We start from the raw sequence: 20,087 nt of genomic DNA on the forward strand, positions 1-20,087 counted from the left end.
TATGCATATATGCTAACACAGCAAGTGCATTATGCATATATTCTAAAACAGCAGGTGCATTAAGCATATATGCTAGCTATCCCTCCTCCCGAAAGGAACTGTACCACGATCGCTAAATTAACCAGTTACAGCACAGCACAGCATGTTAAAAGTTTGCATTTTTTTGTCTTGCTTTGTCATACACAAAATTCTCACATGGAATTCCCTGAATTGTCATACATCAGATTGTCACATAAAGCAAAATATTATGAACAAATTGTCACATACACCAAACTGCCATGTTGAATTTTTGCATACACCAAATTGTTATGCATGGAACTGTCATACAAATTTTCTTTGCACCAAATTGACATGGATCCTTTTCAGTTCATCAGCTTGGTGCATGTTTATAGAACTCACAGGATATCATTATATTAAATTTTTCACTGTATGATGGGTAGAGAATGGTAAAAGTTTAAAAAGAGTTTTGGAGACATGGTGTCATATTTAAAAATTAATTAGCACAACATTCAGAGAAAACTTTGACTTTGTAATGAGTGTTCCTGGTATGGCACTGCTTCCAAACAGATGGCCTCCCAAAAGGATACTGTAATTGGATATTTGTTTAAAAGATTAGACACTGTTATGACAGCCCGTCTCAGGAATAACTGGGTACCTCATCACATAAATGGGGGAAGTATATAATTATACTTCTTATGATAATGGGGGAAGTTCCAACCTTGCCAAACTAGCTATAACCTTATCTAACCATGGCTAAACTTCAGAACAGGCTGCTCACTCCAGACTGTTAGCATTTTTTAATTTTTTGGTTTGTTTTTAGTGCGAGTTTTTTTAATAGATTCATTTTTGGCTAGTGAAAAAAAGGTTAGGTTCTAATTCAGAATGGATTGAAGCAGGCTAGTGGAAAAAAGGTTAGCTTATGTTATGCTGGAGCATGCACCCTGTTCTGAATTTTACCCTAACTATTAATATTAAAATATTTATTAAATACTTTAATAATGTATTAAATAAAAATTAAAACTTTTGATCTTTTACTGGTCTGAGGATAAGCTAAAATTAAATACTTTATTAAAGTATTTAACTTTTTTGTATTTAAATTGGTAAATATATTTATTTATTATATTTTAATGAAAATTAATTTTATTAATATGCATTAATTCATTTTTGTACATTTAGTGGTCTGATGTTAAGCTTTGACAGGAATCTTGAAAACCGCCTTTATCAAATTCAGTGTAATTTTATGCATGCAGCGGGTTATAGATATAAAATAAACTAATTTTGATTGTAGTATGAGTATTTTATACGCAGCCATCCACCGAACAAAGAGGGATTTATGAGTATTTATACTACACAATCCTATCGATAATAATCATGTAATGTCCTTATCAAATAACAATTCATAATCCTGATGATTAACTTTACTGATATCCATACTTGACGTGCTAATTTGTTATTTTGGAAGGTTCAGAAAGTGATTTGATTTTTTTTTTTAAACTCCCAGCGTCCACGTCCTTTTCGGTTATTAGGCATACCTAAAAATGCATCAGCTGTCCTACTTACTTTGCTAAAGTCTTGTATTTTATTTTATTTTATTTTTTTTTTTTATGTACTGACTTGGTTATTTTTTGTCGTCTCCATATGTTTTATTGTCTGTATTTAATTTTCCATCATCCATTCAAGACCGCGAAAAAAACATATGTTTTGCGATGACTGCTTCGCGATTTGGTTGTCTGCAGAGAAACTCAAAAATGTCGCAACTCAAGATGACCGGATGTGCTGAACGCTATGGTTTCCATTTCCTGCGTCAAGGAGCCTATCTTTGTTATTTAAATACCTAAAAGAAAATATACAAAGTATGCCTAGACCATGCAATTTATAACAGAACCGGCTTTCAATAATTATCGCTTTTAAAATAAATATTCAAAAATTCAATATACATAATTTTCAAACCTCAGAGAAACTTATTTCACTACGATTGCAGCGCCCTTTTCCAAAACGGATGCAATTAAAAATGTCTGAATGTAGATAAAAGGTACGGAATAAATGGCGATTAGAAATTAAATAATGAATATAAATAAGTAATTTCAAAATGTGTATACCATGATAGCTTTTAAATTAATTATGACTAATTTAAAAACCAAATCGTTAAAATGCCTGTTTCAATACCGAAAGATAATACATCACAAAGCTTAATTACACTACAAATATTTCAAGAAGGGAACGTGGACGTACGCTTTAACTCCATAATGTCACAAAACATATAGTACAAGACAAGAATAATTCTACATACAAATTAACACTATTCATTTTATAATCCAAATGCATATTAGAAATTTACGCTGCAATTCAGTTAAGTATTGCCAACTAAAATGACTTAATATATCAAAAAGTAGCTTTCTCTGGGCTTGGTCTAATTCGAGTCTTTCCGACAGGTGACGTCACAATCGGAAAAAGTTGTGAGCCTTCCCACAAGGCACTGCAATCATATGTCCGCCATAGTGCTGGTGGCTGTACGTCGGTCACACAGAACTGGAAGTACGGTCACAGGGGAAGCCCATTACGGCCCCATGCAGCACAACCCGTACGAATTAAAGGAAAAGTTACTGAACGCATTAGACGAGGATTACAATGTAAGCCCAAAAGCTTTTCCTATATGTGTCAGAAGTGCATTATTGTTCAAAAGTTATGGTAGGAGCTGACGTGTGTTGGCAATAAAAGGGGTAACATTACAGTGTCATTGAATCTGCTGCTGGAATCCATTGCTTTCGTGTTCGGTGGCATCATAGTTATATGGTTAGGCTTAAGTTTAAAATTATCTGCCACATTTGTAAAATATAAAAAACACTTACGGTTTCGATAAAAGCCATGGCGAATACTTCATGTTAGATTCCTGTGCGCCTTGGATTGTTTTTCTATGTGCGAACAGTTAATTTTAAAGCACTTTCCCAAAGTTAGGGAACCCTGAAAATCCTGTTTGTAGATACTATGGACGTCACGGCTCATGCGCGAATTGCCGATAGATACGGCAGAACTCGAGCTGTGGCGCGCTGTTCTAAGGGGCTCTATATATATGTATATATATGGGGAAAGTATTACCAAACTCCAGTTAGTTCTTAAACTACCCGACTGCAGTTAATATGTGCGTTAGAGTTTAGAAATATACTGCTCCTACCAATCATTTTCTACCGGTTTATGATACTTATTAGTTAATTGAATTGTATATTTTCCATTAAAAAGTCTTCATTTTATTAGGCCTAAATATGAACAACTAAGCCTAACATCCGCGAGCATGACCCAAATCCATAGTTCGCTCAGTAATTTTTCAGGGTTTAGTATTTATAAAGACCATTTGGAAAGGTTGAAATTTGGTAGATCTTCGAGACATGCAGCCATTTTTACATTTAAAAAAAAGTAATGGTCATTGAAAGTAGCTCCGATCTTTTGCACGCTTGATCGTTTTTGTGCTGTGAGGTTGAGAAAAAGTACACGTTTAAACTTTTTTTTGTGTATATGTACCTTAGTTGAAATATGCAAAACTAGTTATATTTTCTTTTAGAAATCGGTGTTTGAATATGGAAGTGTGCTGTTTTATAAAATGTAAACAGATGCTTTTGTTGTTTTAATTACCTTTTATGTTTAATTATATCTAAACAGTTACAAAAGATGTATATAACTACTGCATTTCACGTACTTTTCAAAAACTTGTCATTTTGAAATGAACATTTGTATGATTTTATGGTGATTTGAATTATTTCATCATACTGCATCCTAAAAGTGGTTAGATTTTAAAACTATTTTTTATATAAATTTATGTGCAAATTTTTCCAATATATGCAATGTATCCATATCTTTATGCAGTTCATATTTCCATGGATCACATTTATAGTCCTGGAAATGTGGTGCATACCTTGGATTTGCTTCTGAAATCCATCAGTGATGGAGGATAGCTGCCATTGAAAATAAACTATTAGAAAATAAAAAAATTTAGTTGCCAGTGGGATTGGTCAGTTCTGGTTTACAACACTTGTAATAAAATTTTATGATCCATTAATTTTAACCAGTTTTGCCCACCCCTTTGTTGCTCTTTCACACTGCATTGTTTGTTAATAGTGACTTGTGACAGTTTAAGTTAATTTATTGCCATCTGTTAAAAATTAAATCTATTTATACAATAGTATAAGGCCAAAATGTGAACATCCACTTATTTATCCAAATATTTTGCATGGTACTTTACCTGATTTTGTTGTCCATTCCAATATTTCTTCTGATCCATCAAAAAGACAAATTATGCATTGCTAATACATTATGTTTTATAAAGAGGTCATTTACATTCAAGTTCAGTGTTATGAAATGGTGTCATAATTTTGTAATATTTATATAAATAACTTATAACCCATTATTATCCACATGGAATAATTTTTAAATTGAGCTTTTGGATATGTTGTGTAAAGGGCACACCTTGTTACACATACTTGCAGTTACTACAAAGGACTACTTTACTGTATGTGGGATAAAACAAAAAAGAACTTAATTGCTGAAAACTATGCATAAGGGGGAAAAAAGTTCTTGTTTATACTCCGGCACAACAACCTGGTCAGTGGTGTTTACAATAAATCGGTCACTACAAACGTTAATCATATTTAGCAGTCGTGTGCTTGAATCCTAGTCCACTCAAATAGCATGTGCTACACCACTTGTGCTCCTCATGACTCAGCTACCCATGGATATATACGCACAAGATACCAAATGTTGTAGTCTCTCTCCCTTTGTTTAAACCATTCAAGACAAAATGAGCATGACTGTATTTTGTTTTATTCTGTACAGAGTGATGTGTTTAACTTTATTTTAATGTGTATTTTAAATCCACTGATTTTAACTCGGCTATAATTCATAAAAGAGTATGTTTAGTGTCAAACAGCACTATGGGTTTCCCCCCCATCTCCGCATAGTATACATTGTAGGTATGAAACAGAACACTGTCAAGGTTTAAAGGTGTATGGATCTTGTATATGTGTAGTGTCGTGTACCATATAATTCATAGTACCATTCCATTGAGAAATTTTTTTTTTCCCCTTGGTCTCTCCATGCCTATGATTTGTGCATCAGAACCAACGGGTTAACTGAAATGAGAATTTAAGTTGTATGGTATCTGACAGAAACCACTTTTTTTTTTCTCTCCCTGTTTTTTATTAAAGTTGAGAATGAAATATTTTCTAATATACCTTTTCTCACCAGTTGTCTATAAATAATGATGCACAATTTTCATTTCAGTTGATAAATTGAGGGGCTGTGTGACATAGATGCCATATCAGTAAATGTCAATTTTTTTGAAATTAGTTTGTGTAAGTTTGAATAAGGGCAATATCTCTGCACCATTGGCATTCTATAATAATAAATGTTGAATTATTCATACTCCAGGTTGAACAAATAGGCTCAGAGAGGATTACAAGATAGATGAAATGCAGGACATCAACTTTAGCAGTCATGAGAACTAGAACCACAATCAATTGACATACATGTAATGTTGTACCCTCACATTTTGCCACTCACTTACAGGGCCATAGTTTTGCTCTAGTGTATATTTTTCTAATCCCCTTTGTCAGTAGAGAAGTTAGCAAAAGATTGGGAAATTGGGATTATGATTGAAGATGAGAGGAGAATGTATAAACCATTAAGGTTTGATATTGCAACTGAGCTTATTATTTTTTTATATATTTATTAACTATATTGAGGGTGTATCAGACTTAATGTCCAAGTTTACAGGTGATACATAGGTTAGCAGGGTAGTTAATGACAAGAATTAGGGTATGTTATTGCAATAACACCTAGAAAAATTAGGCGGATGAGCTGGGAAGTAGCAGTTGAGGTTTAATATTGACAAATGCAGGGTATTGCAGATGGGTAGCAGTAATCCCAATATAATACACTAATTGGGTAATCCCACAGACAAGGTATTGTTCAGTCAGATATGAATTTCTCTGAGCAGTGCAAGCTAGAGGCAGCCTGCACTACTCATTTTGAGCAAAGGATTAAACAAATTACTAAAGGTGATATATGAATTTTTTTCCCCTTTGACAAATTGGTAAAAAAAAAAAATTAAGCAGTGAATTTGCCATATGGGTACCCTGCAATGAAGTTCTGATAGTGGCACACTGAAATTTTGTAATTTGAACTTCTTTGCCCAACAGTATGGAAATTCTCCAGAACCAAATCAGAATTTTTAAAATAAATGCTTTATTTTTTGCTGCTGTTTCATTCTTATCTGTTTGTGTATTCTGTTTAACTATTCTGGATCTCAATTTCATATAAATGCTTATTTTTTAGATTATGTAAGCCCAAACTGGACCTTTATAATCAATAGGGGTGTGATATGCTCTAATCTTCAAAGCTATTCTTGTGATACCATATTTTATAAACTGTGTCAACGAGTTAGAAACATAAGAGATGGCAACATGTACGATAAAAATTTAGACTATTTGTACATTAATGGACATTGTTTGAAGCATTCCTCAGAATGTAGATATACATGTGTACTCTACAGGCTGACACATGAAAATATGGTTAATAAAACATTTTCACATCAAAGGCTATTAAATTTTATATAACAAAAATGGAAGTATGACTGACCTAGGGTTGAAATACAACACATTTAACTCAGCATTGGTTGTACTTTTTGTGGATTTATTGGATGATTGTTTTCTACAGCATCATGTTCGGGAGTCAACTAGAGGGAGTAATACTCTTGATCTATCAGTAGCGATTCTTCATGCATTAAGAATCTGCAGATAAAGGAACCACCAGGTGGCAGTGATCAGTGTGCTGTTGGATTTACTCAGAGGTAACTACCATCAAGGTAAAGGGAAGGTTTTTTTTTGTTTTCATACAGTGATCTGAGAGTTTTTAAATTCTATACAGTGGGACTAACTGATGATGTTACCAACATCAAATTCAAAATGGGAAGCATTCAAAGAATTAATCTTGGAAGCTACTAGGCTTTTCATACAAACTGAGAAATTATCAATTTGGATCAGAAAATTAAAATAATGAGGATGTATGAAAATGGTCAAACATTAACAAGTATCATGCAGAATTTAGATTTGTCAGTTTCAACAGTGAACACAATAAAGGACAAAGACAGAATACAAGAAGCAACGAAGGGATCGACACCAATGAAGGCAATTTTAATAACCAAGGCTATGAAATACAACTATTTTTCTATAAAAATAACTAATACAGTAGAGCATCAGTTATCTGGAATAATTGAAGTCAGACCTCTTCCGGATAGCCAATTTTTCCAGTAAGATTAAATAAATTTAATCTTACCTTATGACTAAATTAAAGAATTAAGATTAATTAAATTAAAAAAACTGAACTAATCTTGGAAAACAGAAACATCCACCCAGGCATTTTAATGCAAAACAGGAAAATTAGAAAGATTAAAACTTGGTGCAGGCATTTCTTTTAGTGGCTAGGCTTTTTCTCAGTAATGCTTTCAATAATAAGCCCATCTCATCAACATTATAAACATTTTTTCTCGTAATTTGCTTAATTGAAGCGAACTTACTTTTAAAGGACACTGCTGTCGATTCATCTGCAGAAAGTTTCTCGCATTGAATGTCTAGTTCATCTATACCATGTCTCAGTTAAAAAAAAAAAAAAAATCTGCCAACCTATGCTTGCCTTAAAATCTTCATTACCTCTTAATTTTTGATTAAAATCCAATGCTTTTTCACACAACATTGGGCCAGACACTAGTTCACCTGAACTTCGCTTCTGGAAAAAAAAAACGACATTTTCAGGTTTCAACATAGTATTTTTCCTGCTAGATCCTTCACTATCCATAATCGACAAATTCTGTTATAGCATTGGAATTTTTCTTGATGTCGTAAATTGTTGAAGCCCCCACATTAAACTCTTTCAAGAGATTTCCTAAATTTTCACCTTTTCTAATTCTATTAATAATTTCCGTTTTTTGTTGCAGTGTTAAAACTACACGTTTTCTTTTCGTTCACATTTTACCATAAAAAATTGAGAAAAATAATAAATCGGACAGTTTCTGGCAGATATTATTCTTACTGAATCTGGTGCTAAACTAATGTGATATTCACTCATGGTTTCCGAGAAAACAGTCTCTGTGATCTTTTTCTACAGCACATTTCTGAAGGTCACATAGAATTCTAGAGGTCACAACCATGAAACAATTTGCAGTTTTCAGTTTATTCGGCTTTTTGTTTGTACAATCTGTTATAAAAGGGCAGTAAACTCCATCTTTCGCTTTATTATAATCAAAATTCAATTTTCAAATGTGATCACTGTAACTGGCACTTGCTGTACTACCGTTAATAAAAAAAAAAAAGATCAGCCTTTCAAATTATTCCAGATAACCTGTTCTACTGTATATAAAAAATATAACTAATTAATTGAAAAATATATAACTATTTTTCTTCATTCTTGTGAGGATGTGTGGTTTTTGTAATTTTGGCATATCAGCGATGTAGTAGCGATATTTTATTAGTCATTCCCGGGTTACGTAAAACCTGACTTACATAAGAAGTCCTGGAACCTATCTCTTATGTATGTTGGGGACTTGCTGTAATTGGATAGATCCCATCAGTCCCATTACATTTATCTTCAACTTATTTTCCACTTTCTTCTCTGTTATAAAAAAAAAAAAAAAAAAAAAAAGCATTAGCTCCCACCTTTAATTTGTTGTACTTCTAGTGTTTTCATCTTATGAACTTTATGCATGAATGTAGATGTGAAATGTTTAATTTATCACCAGTCAGAAAAAGATCATCAATACTTGTCACATTTATATTTAATGTGCTATAAATGTTTCCTTTCTTCTAGTGTTCATATAAGAAAAGAATTCTTTGCATTATCTGCACATGCTGCACCAGCCAAAAAAAAAAACCGAATAAAACAATGATTAAAAAAAAAAAAAAAAACTGATAATTAAAAGAAAAGGAAATTAAACCTATCATCCTATGTGCCTTCCCTCACCCGAAGTTACTATCCAGATGACCTTTGAATTTCCCCAAGCTGTCAGCCTCTACCACCCCTGTAGGCAACTTATTCCAGTAATTTATAACTCGCTGGCTAAAATAAAATTTCCTGCAGTCCAATCTAAACATCTCCCCCCATAACTTGAATTTGTCTCCTAGTTCTAGCATCATTTATAATCTTAAATTTCGTCCTCATTCATTTTACTGATGCCTCTCAGAGCCTTAAACACCTCAATCAAATCTCCTCTAAGGTGTCTAGTTTCCAAACTCTGCAACCCACATATTCAAAGTCTTTCTTCATAAGGACGCCCTTTTGCCGATCTCACCAGGCAAGTTATCCATCTTTGCACCCTTTCAAGAAGCTCTTTCTTTAGGTGCAGTCTCCATACTTGAACACAGTATTCCAAGTGTGGTCTAACAAAAGCCTTATATAATGGGATTATCACATCCCTATCTCTACTTGCAAAAGTTCGATAGATCATCGATAGGACGCCATGGGCCTTCCTTGCAACCTGTTTACAATGCTCAGAGAATTTCATGTCTGACTGTATCGTAACAACCAAGTCCCTTTCCTCCAGTACTGAGTTTAGTTGAACTCCACAAAGTGAATAAGTTATTTTGGGATTACTGTTTCCCATGTGTGTAATACCTTGCACTTTGTTGGATTAAAGCATAGCTGCCATTTTTCTGACCATTCCTGAAGTCTATCTAGGTCTCTCTGAAGAAGCTCAGGTTGACAGTGATCATTAACTACTCTACCAATTTTAACATCTGCAAATTTAGACATCACGCCCTCCTATCCCTTCATCAATGTCGTTTATGAAAATTAAAAACAACAGTGGTCCTAATACTGATCCTTGGGGAACCCCACTTCTTTCATCACCCAATCTGAGTAATAGCCATTTATCACAACCCTCTGCCTCCTTCCCTGAAGCCATCCTGCTATCCATCTAAGGATTTTCCCAGTGATTCCAACCTGTTCCCCTAGGCCGACCGGGCTAGCCGAGTGGGTAAAGTACCTGCCCGGCAACCCAAAGGTCGCGGGTTCGATTCCCGCCTCGGGCTTGGATCAAAGTACTGCAAAAACCTTGGGAGGTGCAATATGGCCACAGAAGCCGATGCGCCAACAACTACCAAATCAAAAAAAAAAAAAAAAAAAAAACCAACCTGTTCCAGCTTATAAAGCAACCACTCATGTGGGACAGAGTCAAAAGCTTTGCTGAAATCTAAATAAATATTTAGATTTCGGAAATTATTCCCTAAATCCAGCTCATGAGTGACCCTTTCAAAATAGCAAACCAGATTTGTTAAACATGATTTTCCCTTTACAAAACATTATTCATGCATTAAGATTCTACAGATAAAGGAACCACTTGGTAGCAGTGATCAGTGTACTGATGTGGGATTTACTTATTATTATTAGCCATATGGTGCAAGGAAGCCTGAGGCTTATGCTGCACCAGCCAAAAAAAAAATTTCTGAACTACCCCAAGAGAGAGAGAGAGAGAGAGAGAGATAGAGATAAAAGGGAATCACCAAGGAAGAGAATGATGATATCCAGCTCAGGACCCTGGGTGTGCGTAGCCCATACTCACCAGATTGAGCCCCTGGAGTTAAGGATGTAACTACTATCAGAGGTAAAGGGAAGGGTTTTTGTAAAGGTGAATAAAGTGGTCTCAGACAGTTTTTAAATTCTATATAGTGGACCCAACTGATCATGTTACCAACAGCAAATTCTAAATGGGAAGCATTCAAGGAATTAATCTTGGAAGCTACTTGGCCTTTCATACCAATTAAGAAATACTGTTCAAGATATAGGAGCCGACGGGGCTAGCTGGGTGGGTAAAGTGCCTGTCTGGCAACCCAAAGGTCGCGGTTTCGGATCCCGCCTCTGGCTTGGATCAGAGTAGTGCAAAAACCTTGGGAGGTGCGTTATGGCCGCAGAAGCCGATGTGCCAATAACTAACAAAAAAAAATTCAAGATATAGGCCTAAATGGATGTCAGATGAACTTTTTCTAATGCATTTTCTAATAGACAGTAATAAAGAGCCTTGCCAGTTTTTGTGTTATGTCTCTTCCTCCCAAATTTAACAACTCTACAGTAACTTCATCTTCCCTCGGGGCTTTCTGATTCTTCATTTTCTTCAATGCATGTTCTACCTCATCAGGAAGAATATCGGGTATGTCGTATGTGTTGCTACTTTGCAATCCATCTTCCCCACTGCTGGCATCATTCCCTCGCTCCTTGTATAATTCTCTATAGTAGTCTTCTGCTATTTGAATTATGCCTTCTCTGCTGTTTATAAGTACACCATCGCTATTCTTCAGTTTCAGTACCATTTGTCTTTCTGTAGCACGTGGCTGCTGATTTAAGTCCTTTGTTTTCCTTTAATGCTTGTTCTACTTTTCTTGTGTTAAATCTTCTTATGTCCTCTCTGCGTCTCTTTCTAATTGCTTTGCATAACTCAGTATACTCAATTTTCTCCATGGCAGTGTATATCTTACTCTTCATTTGTCGTCTTCGGTTCATCATGACATGTGTTTCTTGTCTAATCTTTTCTTCTTTGGATTTCTTTTTACCTATAGGTTTCTTGGGCTTTATCACTTTCAGAAAGTTGTAATATTCCTCGTCGACATCTTGGTCCTGAGCTGTCTGCAGAAGCTCAAACTTGTTCTAAGTTCAAGTACATACTGCTTTTTCTCCTCTTCTGTTATCTCAAAGACCTTGTATTATTTACTCTAGTCAGTTTTTTCCTTTCCTTTCCTACATCTATATCAAGTGTACGTCTTACAATTCTGTGATCACTTCCAACATTTATCTTATTCAGGACGGTAACATCATTCACGATATATCTTCTGTTAGTGAGGATGAAGTCGATTTCATTAGTTGTTAATCCATTTGGACTCTTCCATGTCCACTTTCTGTTCACCCTTTTCTTGAAAAAAGTGTTCATTACTGACAATCCTTGAGATTCTGCAAATTCCACAAGTCTTTCGCCTCTTTTATTTCTTTCACCAATTCCAAAATTTCCTATAGTTCCCCTTTCTGCGCTGATTTGTCTTATTCCAACCTTAGCATTGAAGTCCCCAAAAATAATAGTGTAGTGGGTTTTCTGCTCATCTAGAAGACTCAATTTTGGTGTACATTTCTTCAACCTCTTCATCATCATTGCTCGATGTTGGTGCATATATCATTATAACCTTTAGTTTGTTCCTCTTAGAAATCTTGAGTATTAGTCTTGACACCCTTGGTGATGTACTTTTGAATTCAAAATGTTGTTTTTTTAAATCTTTATGGACCAGAAAGCCAACTCCACCTTCACTCCGTTCACTGTTTCCATTGATGTACAGCAGATTTCCACTTGATAAGCTTATAAGTGATTCATTTCTTCTTGTTTCAGCCAAACCGATGATATTCCAATTGACATTTTCTTATTCCTTTTCCAGCTCTAATATCCTGTCTTCACCGATGAGTGATCTTACATTAAAACTGACCAAGTTCAGTTTCCATGCGTGGCAGCCTGGTTGTACCCAGAGATTCTTAGCACCCTCTGCTTCCACTCTGATCCTCTCGCTGCTGTAAGAGGGGGAGTGAAAGCTGCTGGGGACTGAGGGCCATTTGTTTTGTTGTGCTGTCATATGCTTGAGGGTTTGGTCTTTTCCTCTTCACGCTGACCAGGCATCTTGAAGAGAACCACTCTACACGTTCATTGCCACCTAAGTGACGTAACAGGGCTTACCATCGGGAAGGTGTGCATGAGTGGATTTTCAGGAAGCAGGCCAACCGGACTTCTCCTAAATCTTCTGTAATAGAGAGATATTGGAGCCATCAGTGTTTTAGGCTGAGTGTCTGATAACACACAGGATACCTGTTCCCCTCTAAGCCCCTTTGGAGAAGATTGTGGTTATCATTGGACACTGCCCTTTGTGGACTAATGTTATTAGTGGAGTTCCCCCATGATTCGGTGTTGGATCCATTGTTGTTTTCTTTATTTTTCAGTGATATTGATGAAGGTATATCAGGCTTAATGACCAAGTTTGCAGACAACACAAAGGTTTGCAGGGTTGTGAATGACAGTTATAAACCAATGCTACTACATCAGTATCTAGAAAAGTTGGGCTGCGAGGTGGCAACTGAAGTTTAACATTGACAAATGCAAGTACTGCATATGGAAATGAGTAACCCCGTAAGAATAACGTTCCAACTGTGCGGTACTACGCTCATGGTTGAGGAGAATGAAAAGGATGTAAATAATATACAGGAATTTTGATAGCAGTGATGAAGTGATTGTCCCCTTGTGTAAGGCAGTGGTCAGGCCACACCTTGAGTACTGCATACAGGTCTGGAGGCCTCATTTTCGGAAGGATGTAGAGCTGCTAGAACAAGTACAGAGAAGAGCAACAAAGGTTGTCTCTTACCAAGAATATTGTTTAAGATTTAGGCCTAAATGGCTGTCAGGTGAACTAATTAGACATGTGGCAGAGAAGAAAAATGCATGGAATACATATAAATTAACAGGTGACACAGAAGACTATGATAGATATAAGCAGGTCTGTAACCAAGTCACAAACGAGGTTAGGCAGGCAAAGGCAGAATACAAGAAATCTTTGGCAAAGGATGCAAAGAAAAACATCAGAGTTCTTTACTTATGTACACTAATGCTAGAAGGAAGGGGATGAATCAGATTGGTCCACTTGATATCGATGGTTCAACTGTTGATGATCCTGCTCAGGGAGCTAACAAACTAAATGAATATTTTGCATCTACATTAGGACATGAGGAGTTATTCGGGGAGGGGAATGCCAGAGGTGTATTAAACTCTGACAGTGAGCTAGATAATCTTGTAATAACTGAGAGGAAAGTGGAGGAGAAATTGTTGAAGATAATTAACATAAGATAGGCACCTGGGGTCAATGGAATCTATCCAGTTATATTAAAGGAGGCAGCAAAGGAAGTGAGCAAACCCTTAGCCATAATTATGAGAGCTTCCTTGGATTCAGGGGAGGTACCCATGGGGAATGCAGATGTGCAAATGTGACTCCAATTCACAAAGGGAAGGAGACAGGTAATTACAGACCTGTTAGTTTAACTTCTGTTCCAGGGAAATTAATGGAGGCACTGGTTAAAGAAGCACTGCAGGAACATCTAGACAAGGCTTCAGTTATAGCTCAGACACAGCATGGTTTTGTTAAGGGGAAGTCTTGTCTGACCAATTTGATTGGATACTATGATGTGGTCACAAAGGAAACTGGATGCAGGAAATCACTTTGATATCATATATTTGGATCTTAGAAAAGCTTTTGATACTGTTGCACATGGAAGACTGCTGCACATATTGGAGCATTGTGGCATTGGAGGTAAATTGCTGCTATGGCGAGGTGATCTGATAGAGGTGTACAAAGCCTTGAATGGTTTGAGCATGCTCAATGCTGATGGGATACTGCCTCTTGCTCAGAATAATCACCTGAGAGGGCATAAATTCAAATTGAGGAAAGACAGATGTAGGATAGATGCGCGGAATTTTCATTTAACCAGCGGGTAGTTGGTTGGTGGAACAGACTTTCATCCCTTGTTGTGGAAGTTGATAGTCTAAATAAATTTAAGGCTCAGCTGGATAGGTATTTCGAACAAACGGAGGAGTAAGTGGAAGGGTTGTTTTTTTTTTTTTTTGGCTGATGCTGCATAAGCTTGCTTTCTTGCATTCTATGCCTCTGCTAATGCATAAAGGGATGGTTGAGTGGGAGAAGAGTGGTAATCAATGGACACCGCTCTTTGTGGACTAATGTTATTAGTGGAGCCCTCCAGGGTTCAGTGTTGGGTCCATTATTGTTTTCCATATTCATTAATGATATTGATGAAGGTATATCAGGATTAATGTCCAAGTTTGCAGATGATACGGGGATTGGCAGGGTTATTAATGACAGTACGCTGCTGCAACAGCATCTATAAAAGTTAAGCAGATGGGCTGAGAGGTGGCAACTGAAGTTTAACATTTAGAAATTTAAAGTACTGCATATGAGAAGCAGTAACCCCAGAGTAACGTATGAACTGTGTGGTACTACACTGGCAGTGGTAGAATGAAAAGGACCTGGGTGTATTTGTGCAGGCAGATATGAAGTTTTCTGAGCAGTGCAGACAGTCTGCAAGAGTAGCTCATTGTGTCTTGTCAATGATATAGAGAAATTTTTCTAGCAGCGATAAGGAGGTGATTATCCCCTTGTATAAAGCAATGTTCAGGCCACACCTTGAGTACTGTATACAGGTATGGAGGCCTCGTTTTAAGAAGGATGTAGAGCTGTTGGAACGAGTACCGAGAAGGGCAACAAGATAAGATTAGTGAATGGAACAAAGGGTTGCTCTTACGAAGGAACGCTTCAGTTTTGCTAATTGGAGTGTCTGGCGAGTAGCACTTGCGAGGTGATCTGATTCAGGTGTATAAGCCTTGAATGGTTTGAGCAAGCTCAGTGCTGATGGGATTCTTCCTCTTGCTCAGAATAATCGCTTGAGAGGGAATAAATTCAAATTGCGGAAAGACAGTTGTAGGATAGATGTGCGGAAGTTTGCCTTTAGGCAGAGGGTGGTTGATTGATGGAACAAACTTCCATCTGTCGTACAAGTTGATAGCTTGCAGATTCAAGGTAGAACTAGACAAACATTTGGAGCGAGTGGATGGGCGAAATAAGAAGGGTGTTTGTGTGTGGTTTTTTTTTTTTTTTCCTACCCCCTCTGGCTGATGCTATATAAGCTTGCATCATGTGCTCTTGCTAATGCTAAAGAAAGGCTTGAGTTCTGCAAATTGCACCGTCTGGAGACTAGGCTCCTGCATGGTTATGAGTGAGTTGTATAAGGCCTTGAATGGTTTGAGCAAGCTCAATGTGATGGGATTTTTCCTCACTCAGATTATGCTCCCGAGGGGACATAAATTCAAATTGAGGAAAGATAGATGTGTAGATATCTGCCATGGAAAGCTTTTTTTTTTTTTGGTTGATGCTGCATAAGCTTGCTTTCTAGAATCCTCTGCTAAAGGTAATACAAGAATAATTATTCTCCACACTCCACCTTAAAATCTCATCCTTTATCACAACCTTTGTTTTTCACATTCTTTATCACAACCTCTTCCGTCTTTGTTGATTGCCAAATGGTGTTTGCATTTGGGTATCCGGTTTTCTCACTCTGAACACACTGAGTTATGGTAGACAACTTTTTCTAACTTTTCCACTATTGGCAGTGTTCTCCAAAGGTTGTTGTTCGTTGTATATTAATGACCATCTATTAACTAGAAATTCTATCCACTTTTTTTTCTGATGATACCACATTATATTTCACCTTCTGGTTGAGAAATGGATAAAAATTGAGATTCTAGCAAAAAAATAAGTGGGGCTTGGCACAGCCTAAAGATGGAAATGAACATTGTTGACGTTGGAACTGAGATCATATTTATTTGATTTGTGATGTATTCAGTAGTGGAGAAAAGTAAAGGGGCTATGTTGAATGAATTAGAGATATTTTGATATGGTATACACAGCAAGAATATGCTCAGCCCCTTGACATAATGTGCCTTCAACAATGTCCCCTGCATGCACGTGTCATGATGAACCAAAGACAACAAATGAAGAGCAAGATAAACACTGACAACGACAAAATTGAGTATAATGAGTTTATGCAAAGCCATTAGAAAGAAACTGTTTCTTTCTAATGGCTTTGCGGTGTCTCCGTAGCCAGGTGGGAAGGAGCAGCAGTGCGTAGCACACGCTTCTTGATTAGACCGGGGTTCGAGCCCGTCACCACCAAATACGGAGTATGCGGAAAGGTCAAGGAATGACCACCGCATATCCCCGAGCAATATGGCCTTAGTTGCTAATGCTCCTAAAAACCAAATAACTAAATAAATCTAATGGCTTTGCATAACTCAGACATAAGATTTAACACAAGTTGAACAAGCACTAAGAGAAAACAAAGGACTTAATCAGCAGTCATGAGCAGTAATAATACAGAAAGACAGATGATACTAAATCTGATGAATAGTAATGATGTACTTATAAATAGCAGAGATGGCATAATTAAAATAGCAGAAGACTACTATAAAGTATTATATAAGGAGCAAGGGAATGATTTCAGCAGTGGGGAAGATGGATCACAAATTTGCAACACATTACAACATACCCGATATCCTTCCTGATGAGATAAAACATGCATAGGATTAAGTTACTGTAGAGTTATTAAAACTGGGAGAAAGATACATGACACAGGAACTGGCAAGAATCTTAACAAAATATATTAGGAAAGGTGTTGATGCTTTAGGAATGGAATAATGCAGTCATAATTTTGCTGCATGAGAAAGGAGATAAATCAGAAATTGGAAATTATAGACCAAGAGTTATCACTAATAGGTTAGAAAGAATACTTGATGAGAATCAACTTGAAAGAACAAGTTGGCTTTGGGACAGGATTCTTAACTATGGATCACCTTCACATAATATCACAGCTAATGGAGAAAGCAGATTAATATAAAACACCATTATGCCTGGCATTTGTGGATTATGAAAAGGCACTTGACTCCATACAGCATAAGGCAATGTTTTGGACACTGGAAAGACAAGGCATAGATAGCCCATATATTATGATTTTGAAGAAAATATATGAGAGTGCTACCTCCTTTATTAGACTAGACAAAGACAGTAGCAAATTTAAAATCGAGAAAGGAGTTCAACAAGGAGACACAATATCTCCGAAGCTGTTTACTGCTGCCCTTGAGGAAGCTTTCAGAAGATTGGACTGGTCACAGAAAAGAGTCAATGTGAATGGAGAGTACCTAAACCATTTACAATTTGCAGATGACATTGTGATCATAAGCCACAATCTCAAAGAATTAGAGGAAAACCTTAATCAGTTATGAAGAGATATTAAGGATTTCGGACTAAAGATGAATATGGCTAAAACAAAAGTAATGATGAACAAGTATTCCACAGAAAGGGATATAATCGTTGAAGGAGTAGAAATTGAAAAGGTGGATTAATATACTTATTTTTGGACAGGTCATTAGCTATAACAATGACAAATGGCTGGAAGTCAAGAGAAGAATACATTTCTTGGATAGCATTCAGGAAATATAGTCACATACTGAGGAGCAATATCCCAATTTTTCTGAAATGTGAAACAATGAACCAATGTATACTTTCTACCATGACTTATGAAGTGAAACTTGGGCACTGACCAAAAGAATGGAAAAGAAGCTGAAACTACACAGCAAAGAATGGAACAAATTATATTAGAAATCAGACTGTTGGATAAGTAGAGAAACACGTGAATTAGGCAGCAAACACAAGTAAAAGACATTCTTATCAAAACTAAAGAACTGAAATGGACTTGAGCAGGACATAGCTCAAAGACATGATGACAGATGGACTAAGAAAATAATAGAATGGTACCCAAGAGGAGCTAAAAGAAAACCTGGAAGACAACAATGGAGATGGACAGATGAAATTAGACTTTGTGGGTAGTAAATGGATGGCCATTGTGCAAAACAAAAGGAACTGGAATGTTGCTGGAGAGGCCTTCATCCTGCAGTGGATTGAAAATGGATGATGAAGATGACATAATTACAAATAACAGTTGGCAGTCCATATGATGGATGCTTATTTAGAAGACAATTATGGCAAACACAATCAAAAGCATGAAATATCAAGAGAAACTGCACAAGTTTCACAAAATATTTCCTGAATTCATCACAGATGAGTAACATACGCCAGTGGACAGAATCCATATTGGTGATCATTGATCAGATGGAAAGTTTCTAGATATTTTAGGTGGCAGTTAATGGATTTCTCTATTACTTTAGAAAGAGTAGAGGTAAGTGCAATGGGATGAAAATTGGATGGAAGGAATTTAGTATTAGTATTAATAGTAGCAATAGATGGAATATTATTCCAGCAATCAACCACCATTGGCCGAAGGCAGACTTCCTCACAACTATTCTATAGCCATCTTTATACAATTTGAATTTATACTTCCTCCTGTGCTAAGCATGAGGAGGAATCCCATCGATATGGAAGTTGCTCAAGCCATTCAAAGCCTTAAACATCTCAATCAGATCACCCCTCACATGTGCCTATTCTCCAAACCTGCAATTTGCAGAACAGAAGCCTTTGTTGTTGATAAGAGCACCTCTTTGTTCCCCTCACCAATCCCATTGCCCTTTTCTGTTCCCATTCCAGCTGCTCCACATTCTTTCTAGACTGAGACCTCCAGACGTATTGTGTACAAAAATGTGGCCTGACTATTGCCATTATGCAATAAGGATAATCACCTCCTTATCCCTGCTAGCAGAATTCCTTTATATTATTGACAAAACCCTCCGTGAGCTGTTCTGGCAGCCTGTCTACTCTGCTCAGAGAACTTCGTATCAGACTGCACAATTACTCCCAGAACCTTTTCATCTTCCACTACCTGAGTGTAATACCATATAGTTCATACATTATTTTGGGATTATTGCTACTCATATGAAATACATTGCTTTTGTCAGTGTTAAATTTCAACTGCCATTTCTCACCCTTCTTCTTTTAGTGCCATTTCTGGGTTCAGAGGTCGGTGATCGCTTTTTTGAATTCCTTTCTATTTATGGCCCGTTTGACAAGCTCCTCGAACTCCAGTCCTGTCCATCTCTTGATGTTATCCATCCACGAGATTTTCTTTTGGCCAACATTTCTCTTCCATCCCCCTCCCCCCCAGAATCACCTGCAATGACTCGTACTTCCTTTCATGATATATCCCGGGTATTTTACCTTCCATCTTTTCATGATGCTCATCAGTTGCAGGTTATGTCCTATAATTTGTAGCACTCGTTCATTTATCATCTGCTTCATCAAGGGATCCTAAGCATTCTTCTATATATACTCACATCTCAAAGGGCAGAACTCCAATCTCTTTACTGCTGAAGCCCTGAGTATACAAGTTTCCACTCCATACAGAAGTGGTGGCCACACATAGCACCTAACAGACTTCATGTGAGTTGCCAGTGGAAGGTTTTTTCTAAAATCAGCGATTTATATTTCATGAAACCGGATGTCAATTCTGATCTTGAT

General features: G+C 36.6%; 1 protein-coding gene across 1 annotated transcript in view; it reads left to right on the forward strand.

The window, feature by feature from the left end:
* The first annotated feature begins 2,520 nt into the window (after positions 1-2,520).
* The window catches only part of LOC150086317 (uncharacterized), a 132,711-nt gene continuing 115,144 nt past the window's right edge, over positions 2,521-20,087 (forward strand). Inside the window, exon 1 of the mRNA XM_090374487.1 lies at positions 2,521-2,630. Within this exon, the coding sequence (XP_090230613.1) occupies positions 2,568-2,630 (63 nt within the window). The 5' untranslated portion in view covers positions 2,521-2,567. The remainder of the gene's footprint in view (positions 2,631-20,087) is intronic.

This window comes from Mastigoproctus giganteus, chromosome 5, assembly GCF_048544385.1.
Source record: "Mastigoproctus giganteus isolate SK-2022 chromosome 5, ASM4854438v1, whole genome shotgun sequence".
Lineage (NCBI taxonomy): Eukaryota > Metazoa > Arthropoda > Arachnida > Uropygi > Thelyphonidae > Mastigoproctus > Mastigoproctus giganteus.